The sequence below is a fragment of the Trichechus manatus genome, unplaced genomic scaffold, assembly GCF_000243295.1.
Source record: "Trichechus manatus latirostris isolate Lorelei unplaced genomic scaffold, TriManLat1.0 scaffold00021, whole genome shotgun sequence".
Taxonomy (NCBI): Eukaryota; Metazoa; Chordata; class Mammalia; order Sirenia; family Trichechidae; genus Trichechus; species Trichechus manatus.
Window position 1 is genome coordinate 13,290,029 of NW_004443957.1, and position 21,199 is coordinate 13,311,227.

Here is a 21,199-nt window from a genome sequence, read left to right on the forward strand (position 1 = left end):
AACTCCTTAGGTTGTATACTGGGTTTATAATTTTATTTTTAATTCAATAAAATAACCTACCTAATTTTTAACCTTTGTGTCATAACATTATCCATATACATACAAGAAGAGATGAGAAACCCATATACATCTATACACATGTGCTATCTATGATTTCCCAATTAAAGGGCACCCTGCAATCTCTGTGTACATGCATGGTTCTGTGAGAAATAGAAATTTGTTTTCTTTCCATTAAGACCTTGTCTGGCTTTATAATTAGTGTTTATAGTAAATGCATTCAAAGTTTACCATTGAAATCCTCAATTCTCTTGCCGTTGTAGGATAATGTTAACTTTAGGCTGATTTATTATAGCCTCTTTTGGAATCAGAGCCACAGAACCTCAGCTCCAAGCCTTGGCCACTCGAATATGCACCTGGGGGCAGGCCAGCTCACTGCTGCAGGCTCCCAGGGCTCCGGTGGTTGGCACACAGGCCTTCACTTCAAACACGGCACTTACCGACCTCATAAATTCCCCATGGCTTTCCAACCTGAGCTAGAGAGCATCATAACATAAAATTGTTGATTTCTCTATGAATCAAGAAAAATATATTTTAAAATCAAATATGAGTCAGAATTTGATTGTTATCTATAAGCCAACAAGACTTTCTTCACCTCATAACTTTTCTCCCTGATGCCCTTCTTTTCTGTTTCAGTACCCCACCCTCTGTCTCAGACTCATGCTAACCCCTTCTTCAGCCATGTGGGTGAACATTTTGGTTGTGTCTTTGGGTCAGGTCAGGCCAAACTGATTTATGAACTGTCCTCTGGAGGATTCTGGGTGGAACAGAAATCTGAAAAATTAAATATAATGGGAAAGACTGCATAGTCTATTAACATCCAGCACTCTGTGTGTGTTCTTGTGTTTATAAATGACGAGAGAGGGAGAGAGAGAGAAAAATGTGGCTAAGTAAAGCCTTTAGCCATCAAGGCTAATAATTTCTGCTGCTTGTTGAGCATTTACTGTGTGCCATACATTTTATTACATACCTTACATACATTGACTCAGAATCTTCTAATGACCCTGTGAGCAAGGTATTATTATCCCCATTTTTCACGTAGGAAAACTGAGTACCAGAGAGGTTAAATAATTTAATCAAAGTCAGAGATTTATTAAGGGCCACGGTTGGAGTTCTAACATTAGTCTCCTGATTCTAAAGCATCTGCTCATAACCACTCTACCACACTGTCTTCCATATGGGAATGAGCCAGTGCAGCCACTAAAAGCCTGCTGAAGGCCATTGTGACTTCTGACTTTTGCTATTCAGTCAGGGAAATTTGGCAAGGAGAAAGTTAATCGGCCCTTTTTATTCTAGCCCACATCTGAGGGATGCAGATGTCAGGAGGACTGTAAATGCAGGATTCACCTATGTACATTTCAAAGTCCCAAGGTATGCTACAGCTTCCTAGAAATTCTGATAACCCGTTTGTGTTTCAGGTTTTATTTATCATTGCTGAGGCTTGTGGATAAGTGGCCATATAAAGAGCTTTGCTCTTTGGAAGAACAACAGTGACATACAGTGGTTGATTAGATTTATTCCCAGGGGAGAGTGTGGATGTGTGGATATACCTGTGAGCACTTTCTATCACACCTGTCTGTGACTTGAACTGACCAAGAACAGGAATATAACAATACATAGAGGAATTCTTAAACTATAAACTTTGTAAAGATGGCCAAGGATTTCTTAATAAATGAGCGAACCAACCTTCTGAAATTGAACTCATAGTTTCTGGCCCTTTTCTGCCAGAATTTTGTCCCAGCTGACTTTCTCAGCTCTTCCCCTGCCCCAGATTTTCCCCATCACATATGCTACGTATATGCGTACTTTTCTCCACTTATATTTTTGGTCAAGGCTTTCAAACACACACTGCCTTTGACACACTTCTAGGTTGTTGCATGCACCGCCCCTTCTGCCTAGCATGCCCTCTTCCTCCTTCTTAATCTAATGAACCCCCCTCAAAGTGTTTCTTTCCTGGTATCCTTCATGTCCCTAAATGGGGCTGGGCGCTCCCTCTTCGGACTCCCATAGGTCAGTGTTCAGGCCCTATTATAGTATTTAATTTGTTTCTACAACTGTAGGATGTAATACAGTACTAGGTACTCGATTAGTATTTGTCGAATAAATATATGAGTGAGCAAATAATTGAATGGTGAAGGGTGGAGGCAGCAAGAAGTTCCTATTTAATGTTTCCATGTTTGGGGCTTAATTCATCCCTGCATTCATTGTAGTGACGAGTTCCTCAAACATGCATGGATGGGAATTGATATGAGAATTCTATGAAATAATGTTAATAGCTGTTGTATAAATTTGAGTTTAAAGGGTCTGCATTGGCAAAACCTCAGAATATTTTTAGATCTGGGAGTAACCTGGGAAGAATTGTGTGGTAGGAAGATAACCCTGTCCACTGTAAGGAGAACGGATTAGAGGGGTCAAGGAAGTCATGGAAGAGAGATGAAGTGGGGGCTGCCGAACTGGAGTGAAGAAGCTGAGCAGTTGGACAATTAAGGCAGTGGCAATGAGCGATGATGAAGGCACCCCAAGTTTGAGTTTAGGTGTTCAGTCCCAGGGGGCAGGGCATTTTGGCACCTGCCAGTCCGGAGACCTAAGATTTAACAACAAAAAGTCCAAAGATAGAAGTTAGGGGGGTGGGGCATAGAAGTAGTACTATCCACACACTCTTAGGAGCTGGCAGGTTGGTCATTTTGAGAGGGGCTCTATTTTGCATGGAGAAGAGCTTGATAAGGCACATTTTATTGAGTCAGGGAAGAATGGAGGCCCAAAGCCCATGCATGTGGCTGGTGGGATGATCCTGCTGGTACTATTTCTTATCTAGCAGAAAGGGCTGGGGCAAGACATGGGGAGGCCTGGTATCAGAGAATGCAGAAGGACAATGATTTGCTGTGGACTAGCCGCACCTGAAGTCCACCTGCTCCTCATTTAGGATATTGGCTTGAGGAACCAGGTCTGCAATTTGTTAAGAGGAAAACTGGCATGGAGTTTGGAAGTGCTGATGGTTCTATTTGGGATGGGGTAGAGTACTGTATCTTTTAAAATGGTCTAGATCAGTGCTTCTCAAACTTTAATGTACACAGGGATCACGTGGGGATCTTGTTAAAATGCAGATTCTGATTGAGTTGGTCTAGGGTGGAGCTTGAGATTCTGCATTCCTTACAAGGTCTCAGTGATTCTGATGCTGCTGCTCCGGGGACCACATTGGGAGTAGTAAGGGGCTAGCCTACACTCTGAGTAAAGAAACTTTCTAATTTCAGCTCAAAAAATGAGTGTGTGTCAGACAAGACACGTAACCAATTAATATCTCAGTTCTTAATCTATATAATGGAAATAATGCAGTTGTCCCTCTCCCTTACATCTCATTTTTAGGAATTTTCTATGTAGTAGGACTTTGAGATCCTCAAAACAAATGCATAAAGTAAGGGAAGGTAACTTATCTGCAGCTCCATTTCTAGGAATATTAATGCTTCGATATTATGACTTAGGCACTAACATCAAAGAGATCCCGGTGCAAATCCCTGTTTTGCCATTAACCACCTAGATAACCCAAGGCAAGTTATTATTATAAATGGTGCTTACCTCATCTGTGAAATAATCATTTATATACTCACTGAACAAATTTAGTATATGAACCAATTTCATATGTACTCATTGAACCAATGAATGTTTTGGTACCTACTATGTACTAGGCATTGTACTGAGCATGGGAGATATAATAGTAAATAAGATTTTGCCCTCGTCAGTCTTGCATTCCAGTGGGGGAAGACCAACAATAAAACCAATAATATTACAGAGTGTACATTCAATGAAAGCCTTTGGACTAAAATCAAAGCTTTAGAGGAGTGAAATAAAGATGCCCAAAGGCGGTAAAAATTATTCTTAGACACAAAAAAAGAGAAGAAGCCGGGAGGGAGAATAGCAAGAAGAAGAGCCTCATGAGAAAGAATGACATCCAAACCCTAGAGGTGGTAAAGAGCTGGGGTTGTTCTTGGGATTCTCAGAAGTCTGTGTGGATGAAGTACAATAAAGAAAGCAACTGTGGCATAGAATGAGGTCAGAGAAAGTGGGGTCAGATCATGCAGGACCTTGTAGGCTGGAGTGAGAAGTTTGCATATTATTTTTAGTGCAATGGGAAACAACAATTGGAATGTTCTAAGCAGAGAGATCACAGGGTATGATTTGTTTATGTTTATAAATGATGTCTCTGACTGGGGTTTGCTGCCTGGGTTGGAGGGGATCCAGAGTAGAAGTGGGGTGTCCAGTTAGAGGTGAGAGATGATGGTGTGGGCTAGCCCTCCTGGCAGTGAAGATGCAGAGATATAGAGACAGATCTGAGAGATATTGGGGGGTAAAACTGATGGGACTTGCTGATGAATTAAATGACTGTGTTAGCATGAGATTGGGTTTTGAGCAGAAGTATGGGTGAGAAAAGAGTGGAATTAAGGATTGTCTCCTAAGTTTCAAATTTGAGCAACAGGGTAGATGATAGCATCATCTACTGAGCACAGGATGATTGAGGAAGAGCATGTGTAGAAATATGGGAATCAAGAACTCAAATAACAATGATCCCTATCATACTGTGTGGGTTTGAGGATGAAATGATATAAATATATATTCTTCTGTACAATGCCCATCACTAAAGTGCTCAGTGTTTTATTGTTTTCCTATTGTTATTAACGAGGGACTACCCATTGGCAACACCAGATGCCCTTGATCTACAAATACATGATTATTCTCTAGGATTCAACAAATTGTACTTTTATTTTCTCCAATGAAAAATAAATATTACATTTGAAAACCCTGCAGTGGTGATAGACAGATGGGGTAGACTCATGTGTGCCTCAAGCAACATCAATCAAACTTTCAGCCAAGTTTTGATTACAAGATCCTTATTTCTGGCAATGATGTAAGAAGCAGAAAGAGCACAGCTGGATTTTCAGCATTAGGTGGATACCACAAATTCTGGAAATTGGAAAAAGTACCTTCTCACTTGGAAACTGTGGTGATGTGTCTAGAGACATTGGAGGGAAAATCAATACAAATCTTCCCCTGTCCCCAACTCCTCTTAATACCATTTATGAGTAAATTATCTGGCAAAGGCTGCCCTGCTTGGTCTTTGCTAAGCATCCAGCCTTTTGACCAGAGTTGTTAGGTGGGTGATCTTACTCTCAGATTTCTACTTGCATGACTTATTTTTACTAGTGTGGGAAGGTAGCATAGATTTTAGTATATAAAAACCACTGACAAGTTTAAAAAATATATAGATACCTGGGTCACATTCCCAGGATATTTGATTCAATCTAAGTTCTTAAAATGATTCTGATGGGGCTATTCTTTAAATATCATTTAGAAGCCATTGGTATAATGGTCAGGGTGTTATTATATGATTTGAACTCTGTTCTTGCCTTTGCAGTGACTTCCTTGCTGTAAGGCACTGGGAAAGTCACCTCACAGTGACTAATGTGAAGTTTCCTGCCTGTAAAATAAGATATCTTAGCCTCCCTTACCCCACTGGGATGAAGAAAATATAGAGAGCTGAGGACAGTGGAGTAGACTCTTTCATGTAAAGGGCACTTGGAATGGGCTGAAAAGTCTTGGAATCTCTGGTAAGGGCCTGTCTGTCTGTATTGGTATAGTATACAATGCCATATTTCTTTGAAGTGCAAATCTATTCACTTCATGACTTCATGGCTCTTGATTTATATACTTTATGTGAAGGAACTGGACTATTGTGAAAAAACCAGTTTTTTCATTAATGATCTGAAAAGAGTCAGAGGTCACTCTTCAACATCACCAAACAAGAAGAAATGTGGAGGTACTTGTAGCACAGCTGGAGGTCAAAGTCCTGTCATTGCTAAATAACTGGAACTTGAGCAAGGTGGGTGGTGAGACTTGGGTTTCAGTCTCCTCAAGGGCCCCACATGGAAAACAAATTCTTGGAGCTGGGAGGAATCCAGAACACTTTGAATTCCTGCCACACTCACAATCCCTTTTGGAACAAAATGGCCAGAACCAGCCCATGATACTCAAGTGCCAAATTCAAAACTTAGCCCATAAGCAGGGATCAACAGGCATCCATCCTGTGCAAGAGGGCAGTGGTGGTTCAGTGGTAAAACTCCTTCCATACAGGAGACCTAGGTTCGATTCCCAGCCAATACACCTCAAGTGCAGTCACCACCCATCTGCCAGTGGAGGCTTGCATGTTGCTGTGATGCTGAACAGCTTTTAGTGGTATGAGTCAGAACTGACTCAATGGCAGCGGATTTGGTTTGGTTTTCCCAGACTAAGCTCATGGCAGCAAACAACAATGCAAATGAGGCAGCTGTCACTATTGGGCCATGAAGAAGGAACCAATCAAGTGCTCTGTAGGAAGTCTGAGGGTGGGACTTAAAGAGCATCATCTGACATAGTAAGATATAGAAGCTGTGCGAGGCTTACAAGGGAGAAGAGACTGTGAAGGAGAATCTAAGGGAGAAAGGAAATCAGATCTTCTAGAGAATGCGGACTCTCTCCCAACCTCTCCTCTTTCCTGACTGTAGTGCCTCTTCTCAGGCCTTCAGAGGCACCTGTGCTGCTCTCTTGCCACCTTACAGTAGTCTCTCTCCTGTATTACTGGTGGGTTACAGTGCAGGCCCTGTCACGTTATCTGGGTACCACCCAAAACACTCAAACACAGCCTTCCACATCCAAGTTTGGTCTGTCTACCCTAACCCCTAAGGTTACTAAATTGGCAAAGAAATATATGAAATCGGCATTCTTGAGTACTTCTTCACTCTGGGCGAGGAAAGGGAGGCTATTTCCATGGCTGAAGTGTTCCAACCAATTCAGAGAAAAATACCACATGAAGTCAAAATATTACAGTCCTGGCCAAGCAAGGGTTTTCCTTTATTATCATGCTGACATGCAAGATTTTTTACAGCCTTCTTTTCTCCTAGTGTCAGTAGTAGTCCTGATCTCTCCAGCTGGGGGATGTCAGATCAGTAGAGGTAGGGGAAGGATTTCATCTGGGGGAGGTAGTCGAAAGAAGAGAGTCCCTGGAAGGATATAAACTGTAGTGCGAAGGAAGAGTAAAATATCCAGTCTAAGAGAAGGACAAAAAGCAGCTTCGTTGCAGGAAAAACAAAAAAAAAAACCCTGCAAACCCTTATTGAAAGTAGATTTGGAAAGTCATTTTTAAATGCGCCTTGCTTTAGGGAAAGAAGCCATCTACTAAAGAATGCATAGTGTGTAGTTTCATTTATATGAAGTTCAAAAACAGGCAAAATTAATCTTTGGGTATAGAAGTCAGAATAGTGCAGTGTGGGGGATGGTTACAGGGAGTGGATTTTAGCTCTTAGGGAACACAAGGGGTGTCTTAGTTATCCAGTACTGGTATAACAGAAATACCACAAGGGGGTGGCTTTAATGAGCAGAAAATGTTCATTAAATAATTTTCTCTCACATTAGAAGGCTAGAAGTCCGAATTCAGGGCGCCAGCTCTAGGGGAGGGCTTTGTCTCTCTGTTGGCTCTGGGGGAAGGTCCTTGTCTCTTTTCAGCTTCCGTTCCTTGGTTCCTTGGAGATCTTCATGTGGCGTGGCATCTGTTTTCCCTCATCTGTGTTTGCTTGCTTCTGTGCCTGATCTGATCTTTTTATATCTCGAAAGTGATTGATTTAAGACATACCCTACATTGACATGGCCTCATTAACATAACAAAGAAAACCCTATTCCCAAATGGGATTACATCCACAGGTTTAGGGGTTAGGATTTACAACACATATTTTGGGGCAGGGGGTGGGAGGATGGAAATGTTCTGTGTCTTGATATGAGTTATCGTTACACAGGTGCATTCATGTGTAAAATCTCCTTGAGCTTTATACTAAGACTTGTGCTTTTTTTCTATACATAATTTATTACTCAATACAAACATTTTAAATTCTTTTTTGCCACACTCATGAATGTGGCAACAGGATAAAGGGCACCTGGGATGTTCAAGAGGACGGAGATGCTATTACTCATCAGACTGAACTGTAGAGCATAAAATGAGCAGTTGCAGCCTGACCCAGTGGGAGGACCACAGACTTTAGCAGCAGCAGACCTGGTCTAAACCCAGCCTACAGGATTACTGTGGGTCTCTGAGCAAACTTTAAATCTCTCTTAGGCTCAGTTTCCTTCTCTCTAAACGGTGCATAATAATATTTACCTTTAAGTGTTACATAGGTGATTCAATGAAATTACGTATGTAGGTGTCTTGCCAAACACCTGAAACATAGCTTAAAAATAGTATTTATAATTAATGGGTAGGAGATAAACGTCCACACAGACTGATGCTGAAGAATTCCAGTCTTAAAATCAGTTCTCTATCCTAAAATATTCCTGAGAATAAAGGTGTGAATCTAAATAACTGTTTAATAATAAAACATTCCCTCACTTATTTCTAAGTAGATATTGTTAAAATACGTTAAACTATGAAAATATTTTATTATAAAAAATTATAATTCTGTGCTGTGAGATCTTGGGGAAGTTACTAATATCTCTGAGTATGTTTCTTTATAAAATGGGACTAGTACTACTATTTCATTAGGTTCATTACTATACTTTTAGATTCAATTTATTAAAATATGTAATTTGCCTCACACTGTGCCTGGCACACTGTCAATTTTGGTTAAATGATTCAATTCAGCAAATTTTTATTTAATGCTTCGTATAAGCCAGGCATCATTATAGTTACTAAGGATTAAAAACAATAATAAGAAACAGTCTCTTGCCTTCAGGAAGCTTCCAATCTAGTGGGAAAGACAGACGTGTACAGTTATAAAACAGTGTGATAAATGTTACATTCATGGAAGAATAGAATACTGGGGAAGCATAAAGGAGATATTCTACAATAGTTGGTTAAAATTCAGATGTAATTGGTCTCACCGAATTGTTGCTGTTGTTGGGTGCCATTGAGTCAATTCCAGCTCATGGTGACCCCATGTGTGCAGAGTAGAGCTGCCCCATAGAGTTTTCTTGCCTGTAATCTTTATAGAAAAAGACTGCCAGATCTTTCTCCCATGTAGCTTCTGGGTGGGTTTGAACCACCAAACTTTCAGTTAGCAGCTGACTGTACACATGAAAAATGTTGAATTGTCAGAGTTGTGTTATCTATATTCTTGCAACAGTAAAAATAATCAAGTAACACGGATATTTTCAGGGATCACAGAGTGTTATTAAAATAAAATTAAAATCAAAAAAGAAAAAAAATTCAGCATGCATGGGATAGTGGGCATATTTGAATCAAAAAGGTATTAGTCATAAAACCTGTTGCTGTCGAGTCCATTCCAATTCATAGTGACCCTATAGGACAGAGTAGAACTATCCCATAGCGTTTCCAAGGAGCAGCTGGTGGATTTGCACTGCCGACCTTTTGGTTAGCAGCCAGGCGTTTAACCACTGCACCATCAGGTCTCCATTACCACTCTAGAAAACGACAATTTAAGGCTGCCAAGTGGTTAAGAGGGTCAATAGCCAAAGGATTATTTTTACTTCAGAATCATTAACTTATCTGTAACCAAGAGTATTCTGATACAGAAGCACCTTCACATATCAGAAGGGAAATAAAGTGGAATTCTCAGTAGCAAGAACTCTAAATCTGTTGACTCCTATCCACCTCAAATACAGTATCTCTGTTTGGCAGCATGAGGAGGGACAGTTGTTCCAGGGCAGTATCGACTCATGCCCACTTTGGGAATCTGATGAAAACTATGAGCACTTTCCAAGGAGAGACTGGACTTGTAAATACACAAACAAAATAGGTGTAGTAATCTGAAGGAGGTTATTGTTCTTCTGAAGGTCAAATTAAGACCCTCTGTTTATAAGAAGGAGGCCTTGATGGCGTAGTGGTTAAGACCTCGGCTGTTAACTAAAAGGTCAGTAGTTCGAATCCACCAGCCGCTCCTTGAAAACCCTATGGGGAAGTTCTACTCTGTCCTATAGGGTCGCTAGCAGTTGGAATCAACTTAGCGGCAACGAGTTATTATTAGAAGACTCGTATTGCTGCACCTTCTTTCCTCTCTGAAAAACCAAGAAATATTGGTAACTTAATCAATTATATTGCCGTTTCAACCCTGATGATCCTTTGATCACTACTGGGTAGTGACCCTGAGTGTGTGATCCTTTTCCACACGCCATCCTACCCGGCATTTCCCAGTATATTTAGGTGTGAGGCTGCTAAGATGAAAAGCTCCAAGAAAACCCAACTATAAACAATTTATACCCTGCACCAATACTTACCAAACTGTCTTGAGATTGACAGTTCAAATATTACTAACCATGGCTATTTGTTGTTGTTCGGTGCCATAGAACGGATTTCAACTCCTAGAGAACCGATGTGATAGAATACAACTGTCCCATGGGGTTTTCTAGGCTATAATCTTTACAGGAGCACAGCACCAGGTCTTTCTCCTGTAGAGCCATTGAGTGGGTTCGAACCACCAACCTTTTGGTTAGCAGCCAGGTGCTTAACCGTTGTGCCACCAGGGATCTTTTTACTACCACTGATTAAATGAACATTACTATTTTTAGTTCCTGAAGAGCATTTGGCTAACAAGAACCATTTGCCCCTTCCTATTGCTGAGGTTCTAGTCTTCTCCCATGACCCTGAGGGCATTTGACGGGCTGTTTTGTTTTATGTCTTCTCAGAAAGTTCCTAAAGATACAGTGCCTGGAGAGTGGAATCTGGGAGCAAGGCAGCTGCATTCCAGTGGTGTGTGAGCCCCCTTCTCCCATCTTTGAAGGCATGTATGAGTGTACCAATGGCTTTGAGCTGGACAGCCAGTGTGTACTCAACTGTAACCAGGAAAGTGAAAGGGTAAGGATGACTTCTTGAACTTTGTTTTGGATCATGCTTTAATCTCAATGGCCAATCCAAGAATGTTGAGCAGAAATGCTCTGAAAGATTCCCAACAGGCAGGGCCTTACTAAGTTGAGATTCTAACCAGGGAGTTGATATCATTTGGTGGGGAATTCAAAAGACAACACTTTTTGGAATGTTCTCTCCGAAGTTCAGACCTGCCTCAGAGATAAGAACTTGATGGTTGGGTACCTGGGCACATTCCAAAAAATTCTGGGATTCTGGTTTGGCAAAGTGACCTCCTCCCATGCATGGCCACTGACCTAACTTGGCTAGGATTGCTGGTATTATATTTTTTTAATAGAACAAAGTCCTGAACAGAAACATGAATTCCTCAGTAAAGTTGAAAGTGGTGTCTAACTATTACCCTGCCTGGGATTTTGGCTCAAGAGGTCTCAAATGAAAACCACAGCCTTATCGTGGCTGTATGATTAAAATCAGTTTTATTTTAAATCTTTTCAAGCACCGCACACATACATGAGACAGGAAGTGAAGCAGACTTCCTAGGCAAAGATCAATGACCTTAAGTGTTCTCCTGGCACACGCCTTTATTTCAGTGTCCAGCATTCCAAGGTGAGCATTGAGCACTGCAGGACAGATGTGAAAGGAATGCACCAAGAAATGAGATCCCAGAGAAACCAAACACATCTGTTTGCACTAATGGGTTAAGGAATCAAGGAGTTGGCCAGATGAAGGGAGGGTTATGTATAATTCTGAAATCTTACTTTCTTGGGTTTTGTGAGGTAAGTGCTATTCTTTTTGTTCTAGGTATAGAATATTTTTTGATTACTGAGGGTGTGAAGCCAAGAGTTAGGCAGATCAGCATGCATCTAAAGAAAGGGAGTAGAAACGTTGGTGAGAGCAAAGGCAAGTATGCCCCTGGAGGTGTCCATTTAACCAGAAAGGCAAAAGACACCTTCAGGAAAATTATGAATTAATTTCACCAGATGAAACCCATCTTGCAAAAAATCTGACATTTGCCACAAGCAGCATTGTGTGATAGTACAGATGAATCAATGCAAAACCACACCATCTGGGAAAAAATTCCAAAAATATCTCAGAATGCATGGGCTACAGTTGATAGCTTATCATATCTTTATATAAAAGGAGAATACATTATTGTAACAAAAAAATTGTTCATGATTCCCTCACAGCAAAAGAGCAGGGAATTGTCTTTTTTTTTTTTTTTTTTGCCTATAACAATATGGTTTATTGTTTAAATAGAGTCATTTTAGTGCAGATTGTAGAAGTTGGAGAACACTACCACCTAACTAGATTACTTTCTTCCCACTCTAAACGAAATTTGTAAAATAATAATGGAGATGTTCTTTACCTTTGACGTTCTAGCTTCCCATCCTCTGCACTAAGGAGGGACTGTGGACCAAGGAGTTTAAGTTGTGTGAGAACCTACAAGGGGAATGCCCACCACCTCCCTCAGAACTGAATTTTGTGGAGTACAAGTGTGAACAGGGATATGGGATCGGTAAGGATGGGAGGGGATGGTGAATTCTGCTTCCAAGAAATCCTTCTACAGTATTAGGCCTGGCTGAAACTTGAATCAGATCCACTCTTCTCCCTAGAGATAGATGGAAATGCAAGTAGACTCTTAGCTGCTTCAATAAAAATGAAATTTATGGCAAATTTGTTCTTGTTGCTCTTCCACATGTGTATAAAGTCGGTCCAGCTGCTGAGCCATTTGTATTGTGTTTGGTCACGTTAAAAAGGAAGCCCTGGTGGCACTCAGCTGCTAACCAAAAGGTCAGCAGTTCAAACCCACCAGCCGCTCTGTGGTAGAAAGACGTGGCAGTCTGCTTCTGTAAAGATTTACAGCCCTGGAAACCTTATGGGGCAGTTCTACCCTGTCCTGTAGGGTTGCTATGAGTCAGAATCGACTCAACGGCAATGGGTCTGGTCTCTGGTCACATTACCCGCTCCACTGTGGGGCTAAGAGGTGATAGATTTGTGGCAGGATCTGTAGTTCCATGAGGAAAGGTGGGGATATGCAGCCACACACCATGCAAGTGCTGGCCTCCTCCAGGCTCTCTTCGCTTGTTACTGGAGCAGAGCGTTCCTGGAAGGGACGATTTGATATTGCACTTGCTTGCATTCCTCTTCAGCCATTCTTTCTCTGCAGGGGACTAGGCTCCAGAGCTTGTGGGCAACTTAGTACTCAAGTAATTGCAATTAAAGGTCATTGTGGCCAGATCTGATTTATAGTGATGTTGACTCAACTTTGCCCTGGCTGGGCCTTAGCATCACAGAAAAGAGACACAGTTTGTGGGAAACCTCATGAGATTACCCATCACTTCTGAACTGCACAGGCAAGGAGTGATCATTATACGTCATTCTAGCCTGTGCAATGCCAGTGGGTATAATTTGAGTTAAGCAGAAACCTTGTTAGTTTCTGAGATGGTTCTTTACCATCTTCAAGTTATTCCTTTGCACTGTGACATCTTGTGGTCAGGCATGGAGTATCGGGTGCTCAGACCCTGCCTCTTGAGTAGTGTTTCATGAACAAACTCTCATCTTCCAAGCCTCTAATTTCGGCATTAAAATATCGTGCACTCACATATCTAGAGTCCTTAAGAATGATGTAGCTCTTTTGATTATCATAAAAGTTACTGAAAAACACAGAAACACAGATAGTAGGAGTTGAAAGGAAACTTGGTGATCAGCATAGCTAGAGGAAATAGAGGCCTTGAGATTTGTCCTCTTGGAATAGAATGTTAGAAGATATTTGGACCCCACATACAAGGGAACAGAGCAATATTTTCCCTTGAGAGGCCAACACATGACCAAAGGAAAGGCTCTGCTTCTGATGTCCCATTGCTTCCTCTTTTAATCTCATTGGTTTCTTGGCTGCCAATGTAATGATCTTCAGTGTAGCAACAGCCTTTGTAAATGTACCTTCATAATTTCTGGGCTACTTTTTTCCCTGGCTCGTAAAGTTCTTAGGTACTAGTTGCTACAATTACAAGCTTCTAGGAGATCCTATAAGCAGGGTTGATACTAAACGTGTTTAACAGGCATCAACCCATCAGGATAGACTTTATCTGGCCAGAGTGCTGGTAGGACTGCCAGACTGGGAGCTAATCTTTTAATTACTGGATCATGCAGAGATTTAGGGATCCTAAAGAATCAGAGCCCTGGTGGCGCAGTGGTTAAGTATTAAGCTGCTAACCAAAAGGTCGGCTGTTCAAATCCTCCAGCCATTCCTTGGCAACCCTATGGGGCAGTTCTACTGCATCCTATAGGGTTGCTATGAGTAGGAATCGACCTGACGGCAACAGGTTTGGTTTGGTTTTAAAGGAGGAGCTATAATGAACCAGGCAGAGAAGGAGGCACTTGGAGCAAGGAGACAGAGCTTGGGACAGTGGAAACATCCCTATGGGTACACAGTAGATGAATATCAGCCCTGCCAATAATCATCATCATAATGTGATGACCTATAATGTGGATAGTAATTGCCCTTGAAAAATCAAAGCTATCGATTCCAGGATGGAAAAGACTGAGATTGGAGTATGTTTAAGTCTCTACCATATATTTGTGATTCTGCAGGTGCAGTGTGCTCCCCGTCGTGTGTAATCCCCCCTAGTGATCCCGTATTGCTGCCGGAGAACATCACTGCCGACACTCTGGAGCACTGGATGGAACCTGTCAAAGTCCAGGTGAGGAAAGGGATACTTCTGTGTGCGAAAGATGTGAGGCTGCTCAGCACTTCTCACCTGACAGGATCTCCCCTGCAGTAATTTCAGAGGTTTCCAAAGCATTCTCAAAGCAAACAACCACGTGGATCATTCCTAGAGGGGAAGATCGAAAATCAAGAAATAAGAGGAAACCTTGAAGAAAAAGTAGCCCAAATCTAAAGGAAAATTCAAAAGATAAGATGGAATGAAGGTTCCAAGACATAACACACGATAATAGAGGAGGAAAATGAATACTAATGAAAAACAGGGCAGGAAATGTTAAAGTAAGCCAAAGAGATGTATAAAGATGAAAGAAGGATGGAAATGGAAAGATGGATTGGAAAGGAGGAAAATAAAACTGGAAACAGGGAAAGAGTAAAAAGGAACTGAGTAAGAAAAGAAGTGCCTGCCCTGTCTCCATCTCCCACCCTTTCTGTACCCTGACACCCTTCCCCTGAACCCTCTCCTATTCAAGATCAGTCATCAGCAACATCACTACATTGACAACCTCTTCTCTGGGCTTTCTGTTTGCCCTCTTTTCCATGGAAATCTGCCTCTCCCCGAAGGACTCTGCCTCCCCACAAGGCTCACTGGTGCTGTTTGCTCTCTTACACCCCTCCTGCCACTGAGCCTGGCCCTTCTCCCTCCTCATTGCCTCTTCTAAACCATCCTCCCTAAACTCAGCCACATTTGAATCTAATGCCAACAGAATAAACTACTCACCACACTCATTGCTGCCGTCATTTTCTGACCCTTAGGCCAACTCCTCCCTCCCCCCTGTTATTTCTTCAACACTTTATCTCCAGGGTCATGGCCACTTTTTTTTCATATTGTTTTATGACATTGGTTAACAACCGCACGACATGTCAACACTCTCCTTTCTAGACTTTGGGTTCCCTATTACCAGCTTACCTGTCCCCTCCTGGCTTCTAGTTCTTGCCCCTTGGCTGGTGTGCCCCTTTAGTGTCATTTCGTTTTATGGGGCTGTCTAATCTTTGACTGCAAGGTGAACCTCAGGAGTGACTTCATTACTGAGCTAAAAGGGTTTCTTGGGACCATACTGACGGGGTTTCTCCAGTCTCTGTCAGGCCAGTAAGTCTGGTCTGTTTTTTGTGAGTTAGAATTTTGTTCTACATAGTCACTCTTGCAAATACTCCTACTGTCATACTTCTTATTAGTTTCAACATCTACACATTTGATTCTTCCAAAACCTGGCTTCTTAGTTCCATAATCTGCTTTTCTCTGATGGTCTCTCCTTTGCCCTAACTCAGCCTTTCACCCCCATGTCCATACCCTAGAGTCTAGGGCCGAAATATGACCATTACTAAACTCTTTGGCTCTTGCTTTATCTCAGTTTCAGATATTTCACTCTGACTGACTACCACCTTCTGTGTGTTCAGCTCAGTATCTTTACTCAAGCAACACTTAGACCCCGCTGGGAACTTCCATCCGTTGATTAAGTGCTTGACTGCTAACTGAGAGATCAGCAGTTCAAATCCACCCTTCTGACTTCAAGTCCTGCACTCTTTCCTTGGCTTGTCCTAATCTTGCCACAAAAGTCTTTTTGCTGATTCTTGAACATGCCAGGCACACTCCCGCCTCAGGATCTTTGCACTGTGATTCCTTCTGCCTACAGTGTTCCTCTCTCAGATATCTGCACAGCTCGCTCCTTCACTTCCTTCCTATTTCACCCCAGAGAGGAAAAGCGGAATACTTCTTCTCGTTTAGCTAGTGCATCAAACATTAAACCCTGGTTTTGGAAAATAGGTTGTCCAGGCATGTTTTTGAGGACAATAATATTACAGAAAGACTGTAGACCTTGGAATGAAAAAGACATGGTTAAAAAAACAAATAAACCCAAACTGAATTTTTACTCACCTTCTCTGTTATTCACCAGTTGTCTAATCTTAGGCAATGTACTTAACTGTTCTGTACCTCGGTTTCCTTACGTGTAAAATGGGGATAATACCAGGGCTTTGAACCAGTTCGAACCAGTGCAGTCATGGCCAATGAAGCAGAACTGGAATAGACCCAAATTTTTTAAATTTGTGTGATCCAGAACCTTAACCGAAACAGGAAAAATTACAGCTCGAAGACCTGGAATGGGAGACTCTGAAAAGTCATGGTGAGTCCTTTCAGGAGCTTGTTGTGTGAGACTGAATTATTGCTAGGAATGAGGAGAAAAAAAGGCAGTCGGCCGCCATCTTTGAGTGGGGCACTGCTGTTTCTGACTCTGCGCAATATCTGGCGGGAAGAAATTGGTTGCTATGCAGTACGTACACTCTCCTTGTTTTCCAAGAGGGAGATTAAGTTTCTAGCAGAGCTTCAACCCGTAATTTTTCCCGTTCAGATTATAGTTCCAGTTCATCCAAATTTTAAAAATTTGGGCCTGTTCCGGTGTCACTTCCTTAGCCATGACTGAGCAGAGAAGAAACGGTTCAAAGCCCTGGATAATACCTATCTCATAAGGCTAATGTGAGGTCAGGTGAGAAATATATGTATAGAACTTAATTAGGAGCTTGTTGCATAGTAACCTTTATTGATGAGTTGAGGCAGGTTGCTTCTCCCAATGTCAGCCTGCCTTTTCTCATCTGCCCTGCTCTTTATGTGTGATTTGGAGGCAAAACTAAATTATATGGCTGGCCATAGTTTGCAAAGTTGTTAGAGACATGATTAGTGGACTCTTTGAGATTTATGTTATATTTCTACATGAAAACTAAGATAAGAAGTTAAATTAGAGGCTTCCAACAATGTAGGGGAAGGACAGAGGTAACAAAGCAAGTAAGCTTCCCCCTTTCCTTATAAGGGTAATTGGTTTCTGAGGCGGGGGTGGGGAGGGGGGGACCCTCAAAGGGCAGAATTTCAAAAGTTGAAACAATTAACATTTTTATGTGTTCCTGAGCCACCAAATCAATATCCTTTATGCCAAAACAAAACCAAGTGTTAATTCAATAGTTAACATTAATTATCATAGGGTGGCAAAACAAGCTGTTACTTGAGCCCTCTCAGCTCTTCCATAGATATTACGTAATTAAGGAGTAGTGCTTACAACATGTACACAAGATACTCCATGTTTAGGAAATTGAAGCTGCATGTAAAAGAAGAACAAGAAAAGTAAAACAGTGGGAGCAATGGAAATGATGATGAGAGTATTACTCTTGTATACTAGCAACCTCAGACCCTCTGAAATGAGATTATGCACCAGCCATAGATGATCTCACGATGTCTGTCGCTTTGTGGCATACAGGGGCTAAGGGGTGCAAAATCTAACCTTGTGTTCATAAAGAAGAAGAAATGCCATATAAAACCAAAGCAGTTGTATTTAATGAAATTCCTCATAAAGCCAAATCCTTACAACTCAAATCGACTTATCTTAAGGGTTGGTCCATATTGTACTCAATCTTATATTTTAGTCTCCTTAAGAATCACTTGGGTAGTTTGTAAAAAAGGAACAGACCGAGATTCTACCATTCAGAAAGCTGGTGATAACCTTGGAATATACATCTTTAATAAGCACTCCAGGTAATTCTGCCATAATACTTTGAAAAATGCTGCTACTATAAAATAAGATAATGACAGTATAAATATTTTAAGTACAAGCAACAGGTATTTGGTGTATGGTTCATTTGTTTAGTAATGGTGATTGCCAATTTCATGCAAATCCCTACCCTTTTCCATAATTCAAATACCTTTGCATCTGGCAAGACTACAGAGCAATGGATTAAATTGCATCGTTTTCTCTACTCTGCTTCCAATAACTTCATTCTTTGTAATAAATAATGATATCTCACATTTGGATAACACTTTAATATCTTCAAAGTTGTTTTCTATATATCATTTCATTTGAATCCCATCACAAATCAATAAGAAAGGAAAGGAAGATTTTATTATCCTTATTTTACAGATAAATTAGCTGTTGCCGGATGATCTGTCCAATGTTACACAGCTGGCAGAAAATGGAGAAAGAATTGCAGCCCAAATTATCTGACTCCAATGTTTAGGAAATTGAAACTGCATTACCCTCTTCTCAGTACTCAGTTGTCCATCTATCCATTCATTCATTCTTCTGATGTATGCTTAAAGTGGTTTGCGTACCAAATAGAAAACAAGTCATTCCTCTCAACTGCAAGAACCTCTTCATCCCCAGAGCCCCTTCCCCTCCCCATAAAGTCTAAAAAAAATATAGAAAAGATATTTCCTTATAATAATGCTTTTCCGTACTGTGAAAGAGGTTTTCTTATTTGTTTTTAAAGAACAATCAAGTATACTTTTTAGATGCCTACTGAGTTTATTTGCCTTTCTTTCAGGATTCTATTGATTTTTATTCCTGTAAATAATTCTTAACTCCTAGGTAATATCCTTTTGATTAAAAGGAGAATTTCTTAGGACTTCAGTAGTTCAGGGTTTTGAGGAAAAACAAGGTAGCAACTGGCGTAAAAGAAAAGGGAAGTCATCCAGGTTTCAAATACAGTATGACTTACCCCTTGGACCTCTGACGACTCATCTGCAAAGATGAGGATATATTATCTACTTTGCAGGGTTGTTAGCAAAATTAAAAATAACACATGTGGAATGTCTTGTACAGTTTCTAGCACTTTAGTTCTGAATGAAGTAAAAATGAGATTTCAATTAACTTATTACAAATCTTTCCCTTGGAGATTTTCTCCATCTATGAGAAAGAAAAATATTTTTCTGTATTTTTTGCTTTGGTTTGATTTTTGTGAGGAAACAGAAATGTGTAGATCATTTCTTTGTTCTTTTTCTGCCCCTTTAGCAAACTGGAGGAGCCCTAGTGGCACACTGGTTAAGAGCTCAGCTGCTGACCAGAAAGCTGGCAGTTTGAATCCACCAGCTGCTCCTTGGAAACCCTATGGGGCAGTTCTACTCTGTTCTATAGGGTCACTATGAGTCAGAATCAACTCGATGAGTTTTTTTTTTTTTTTTTTTTTTTTTTTTTTTACAAACTAGGTTGGGAAGAGAATTAATGGCCATTCCGTGTTTTCTATTGGAACACCTCTGACTAAAGAAGAAATTTCTAACAACTTTTGTTATGAGACTAGATGAGGGGAACGATGAAAACATGCTTTTATTTTTAAATGTCTCAAGGGCGTACTGGCTCTGGAAGACAGTAGGTAAGGATTTGAAAATTCCCAAACGGACTTTCTGGGACTTTGTCATTGTAATAGTTTTTCCATCTCGTCCTACGACAGCCAAGGATTTAAACCTTTCTGTCGTGAGGACATCAGCAGAGAAATGTCCCAACAGGAGAGAGGTACAGCAGACAAAAGGACTACTGGCAGTTCAATAGATGCCTACCAGCCAAAGTGACTGAGGAATGTGATCTGAGCAGTTGGGACAGTCAGCAGCCACACTGGTTTCAATGGCTGATTTTCTAGAAGTAGATCACCAGGCCTTTCTTCTGATGTCCCTCTGGGCAAGCTAGAACTGCCAACCTTTCAGTTAGCAGCCTAGCAAACTAAACGTTTGTACCACTCAGGGACTCCTATCATAATCCCAATTCCCCATTAAACTGTAAGTTTCTTGAGGGTAGGAATGATATCTGACTCATCCTTCATTCCTCGTGTCTCCTAGAAGACGAAATGAAAAATCATTTCAGAATGTGATTGCTGAATGAAATACCAAATAGCTCATGCCAGAGAATAGCTCCCACCTCCAGAGTCATTTCTCAAGACAAACCTTTTCCTTTTTCCAAAAAGCGCATGTAAGATTGAATTCTTATGATTGTCCTTACCGCTGTGTCAAGTAAGTGTTTTATTGTATCTCATGCTTTACATTAGGAAAATTAAATGTTTTAACTGACTTTGTAAAGTAGTGGTCCTTTAGGAATCTGATTTCATGGAGAGATTTTTCTTTTCTTTCTTTCTTTAATCATAATGTGGCAATTATTTGCATGTAAATGAGTTTCTGTAAATTGTATTTGAAACACTGTTTCCTTCTGAGGTACCAAAGCATCTACCATACCATCTTATTCCCCCTATTATTTTGCTCCATAAATTCATTTTTCATGGACTAAACAATGCTTTTTTTTCTTTTTTTTAGAAATAGCATAATTATAAATTAAGAATGTCCAAATTAATGAGATTTTGCTGTGGCTGCACACATTAGATTTGCAAAGAGCCTCAACACTACGTGAAATTCCTGTCTCAACTCCTCAGCTCTTCAGCTGAATTGCTCAGTCATATTAAGCGTTAAAATTTCTGACTTTGTTTTCCCAAATTTGTCCTAAAAGTATTAATAGTTTCTTAAATAAAAATAAAATGTTTTAAAAGGAAGAGAGAAGCAAGAAGAAAAGGAGAATATAGTACCCTCCAGGAGCCACGGCTTCCAACTCAACGATCTCACCCTCCCTCTGGCCTACTAATCCTCATCTCCCCGCACCCCGCGCCGCCTCCGAAGAGTGCCCTTGATGGATACAGTCATGTGTAACTGCTCTAGTGACATTGGCTACAAACCATGCATCCATTGGTCATGGAATCATTCACTCTTATTTTGAATGAGTCTCTAAGACATCAAGTCCTATATCCTCACTAGAGAAGAAGAGATAAGAGGGACCTGAAGGAGAGGGGAA

At 40.8% G+C, this 21,199-nt stretch overlaps 1 protein-coding gene across 1 annotated transcript in view; it reads left to right on the forward strand.

Moving 5' to 3' along the window:
* Positions 1 to 21,199, forward strand: part of PAPPA2 (pappalysin 2) — a 335,895-nt gene that overhangs the window by 258,845 nt on the left and 55,851 nt on the right. The window contains exons 17-19 of the mRNA XM_004372847.2: positions 10,714 to 10,882; positions 12,272 to 12,407; positions 14,483 to 14,592. Of these exons, the coding sequence (XP_004372904.1) occupies positions 10,714 to 10,882; positions 12,272 to 12,407; positions 14,483 to 14,592 (415 nt within the window). The remainder of the gene's footprint in view (positions 1 to 10,713; positions 10,883 to 12,271; positions 12,408 to 14,482; positions 14,593 to 21,199) is intronic.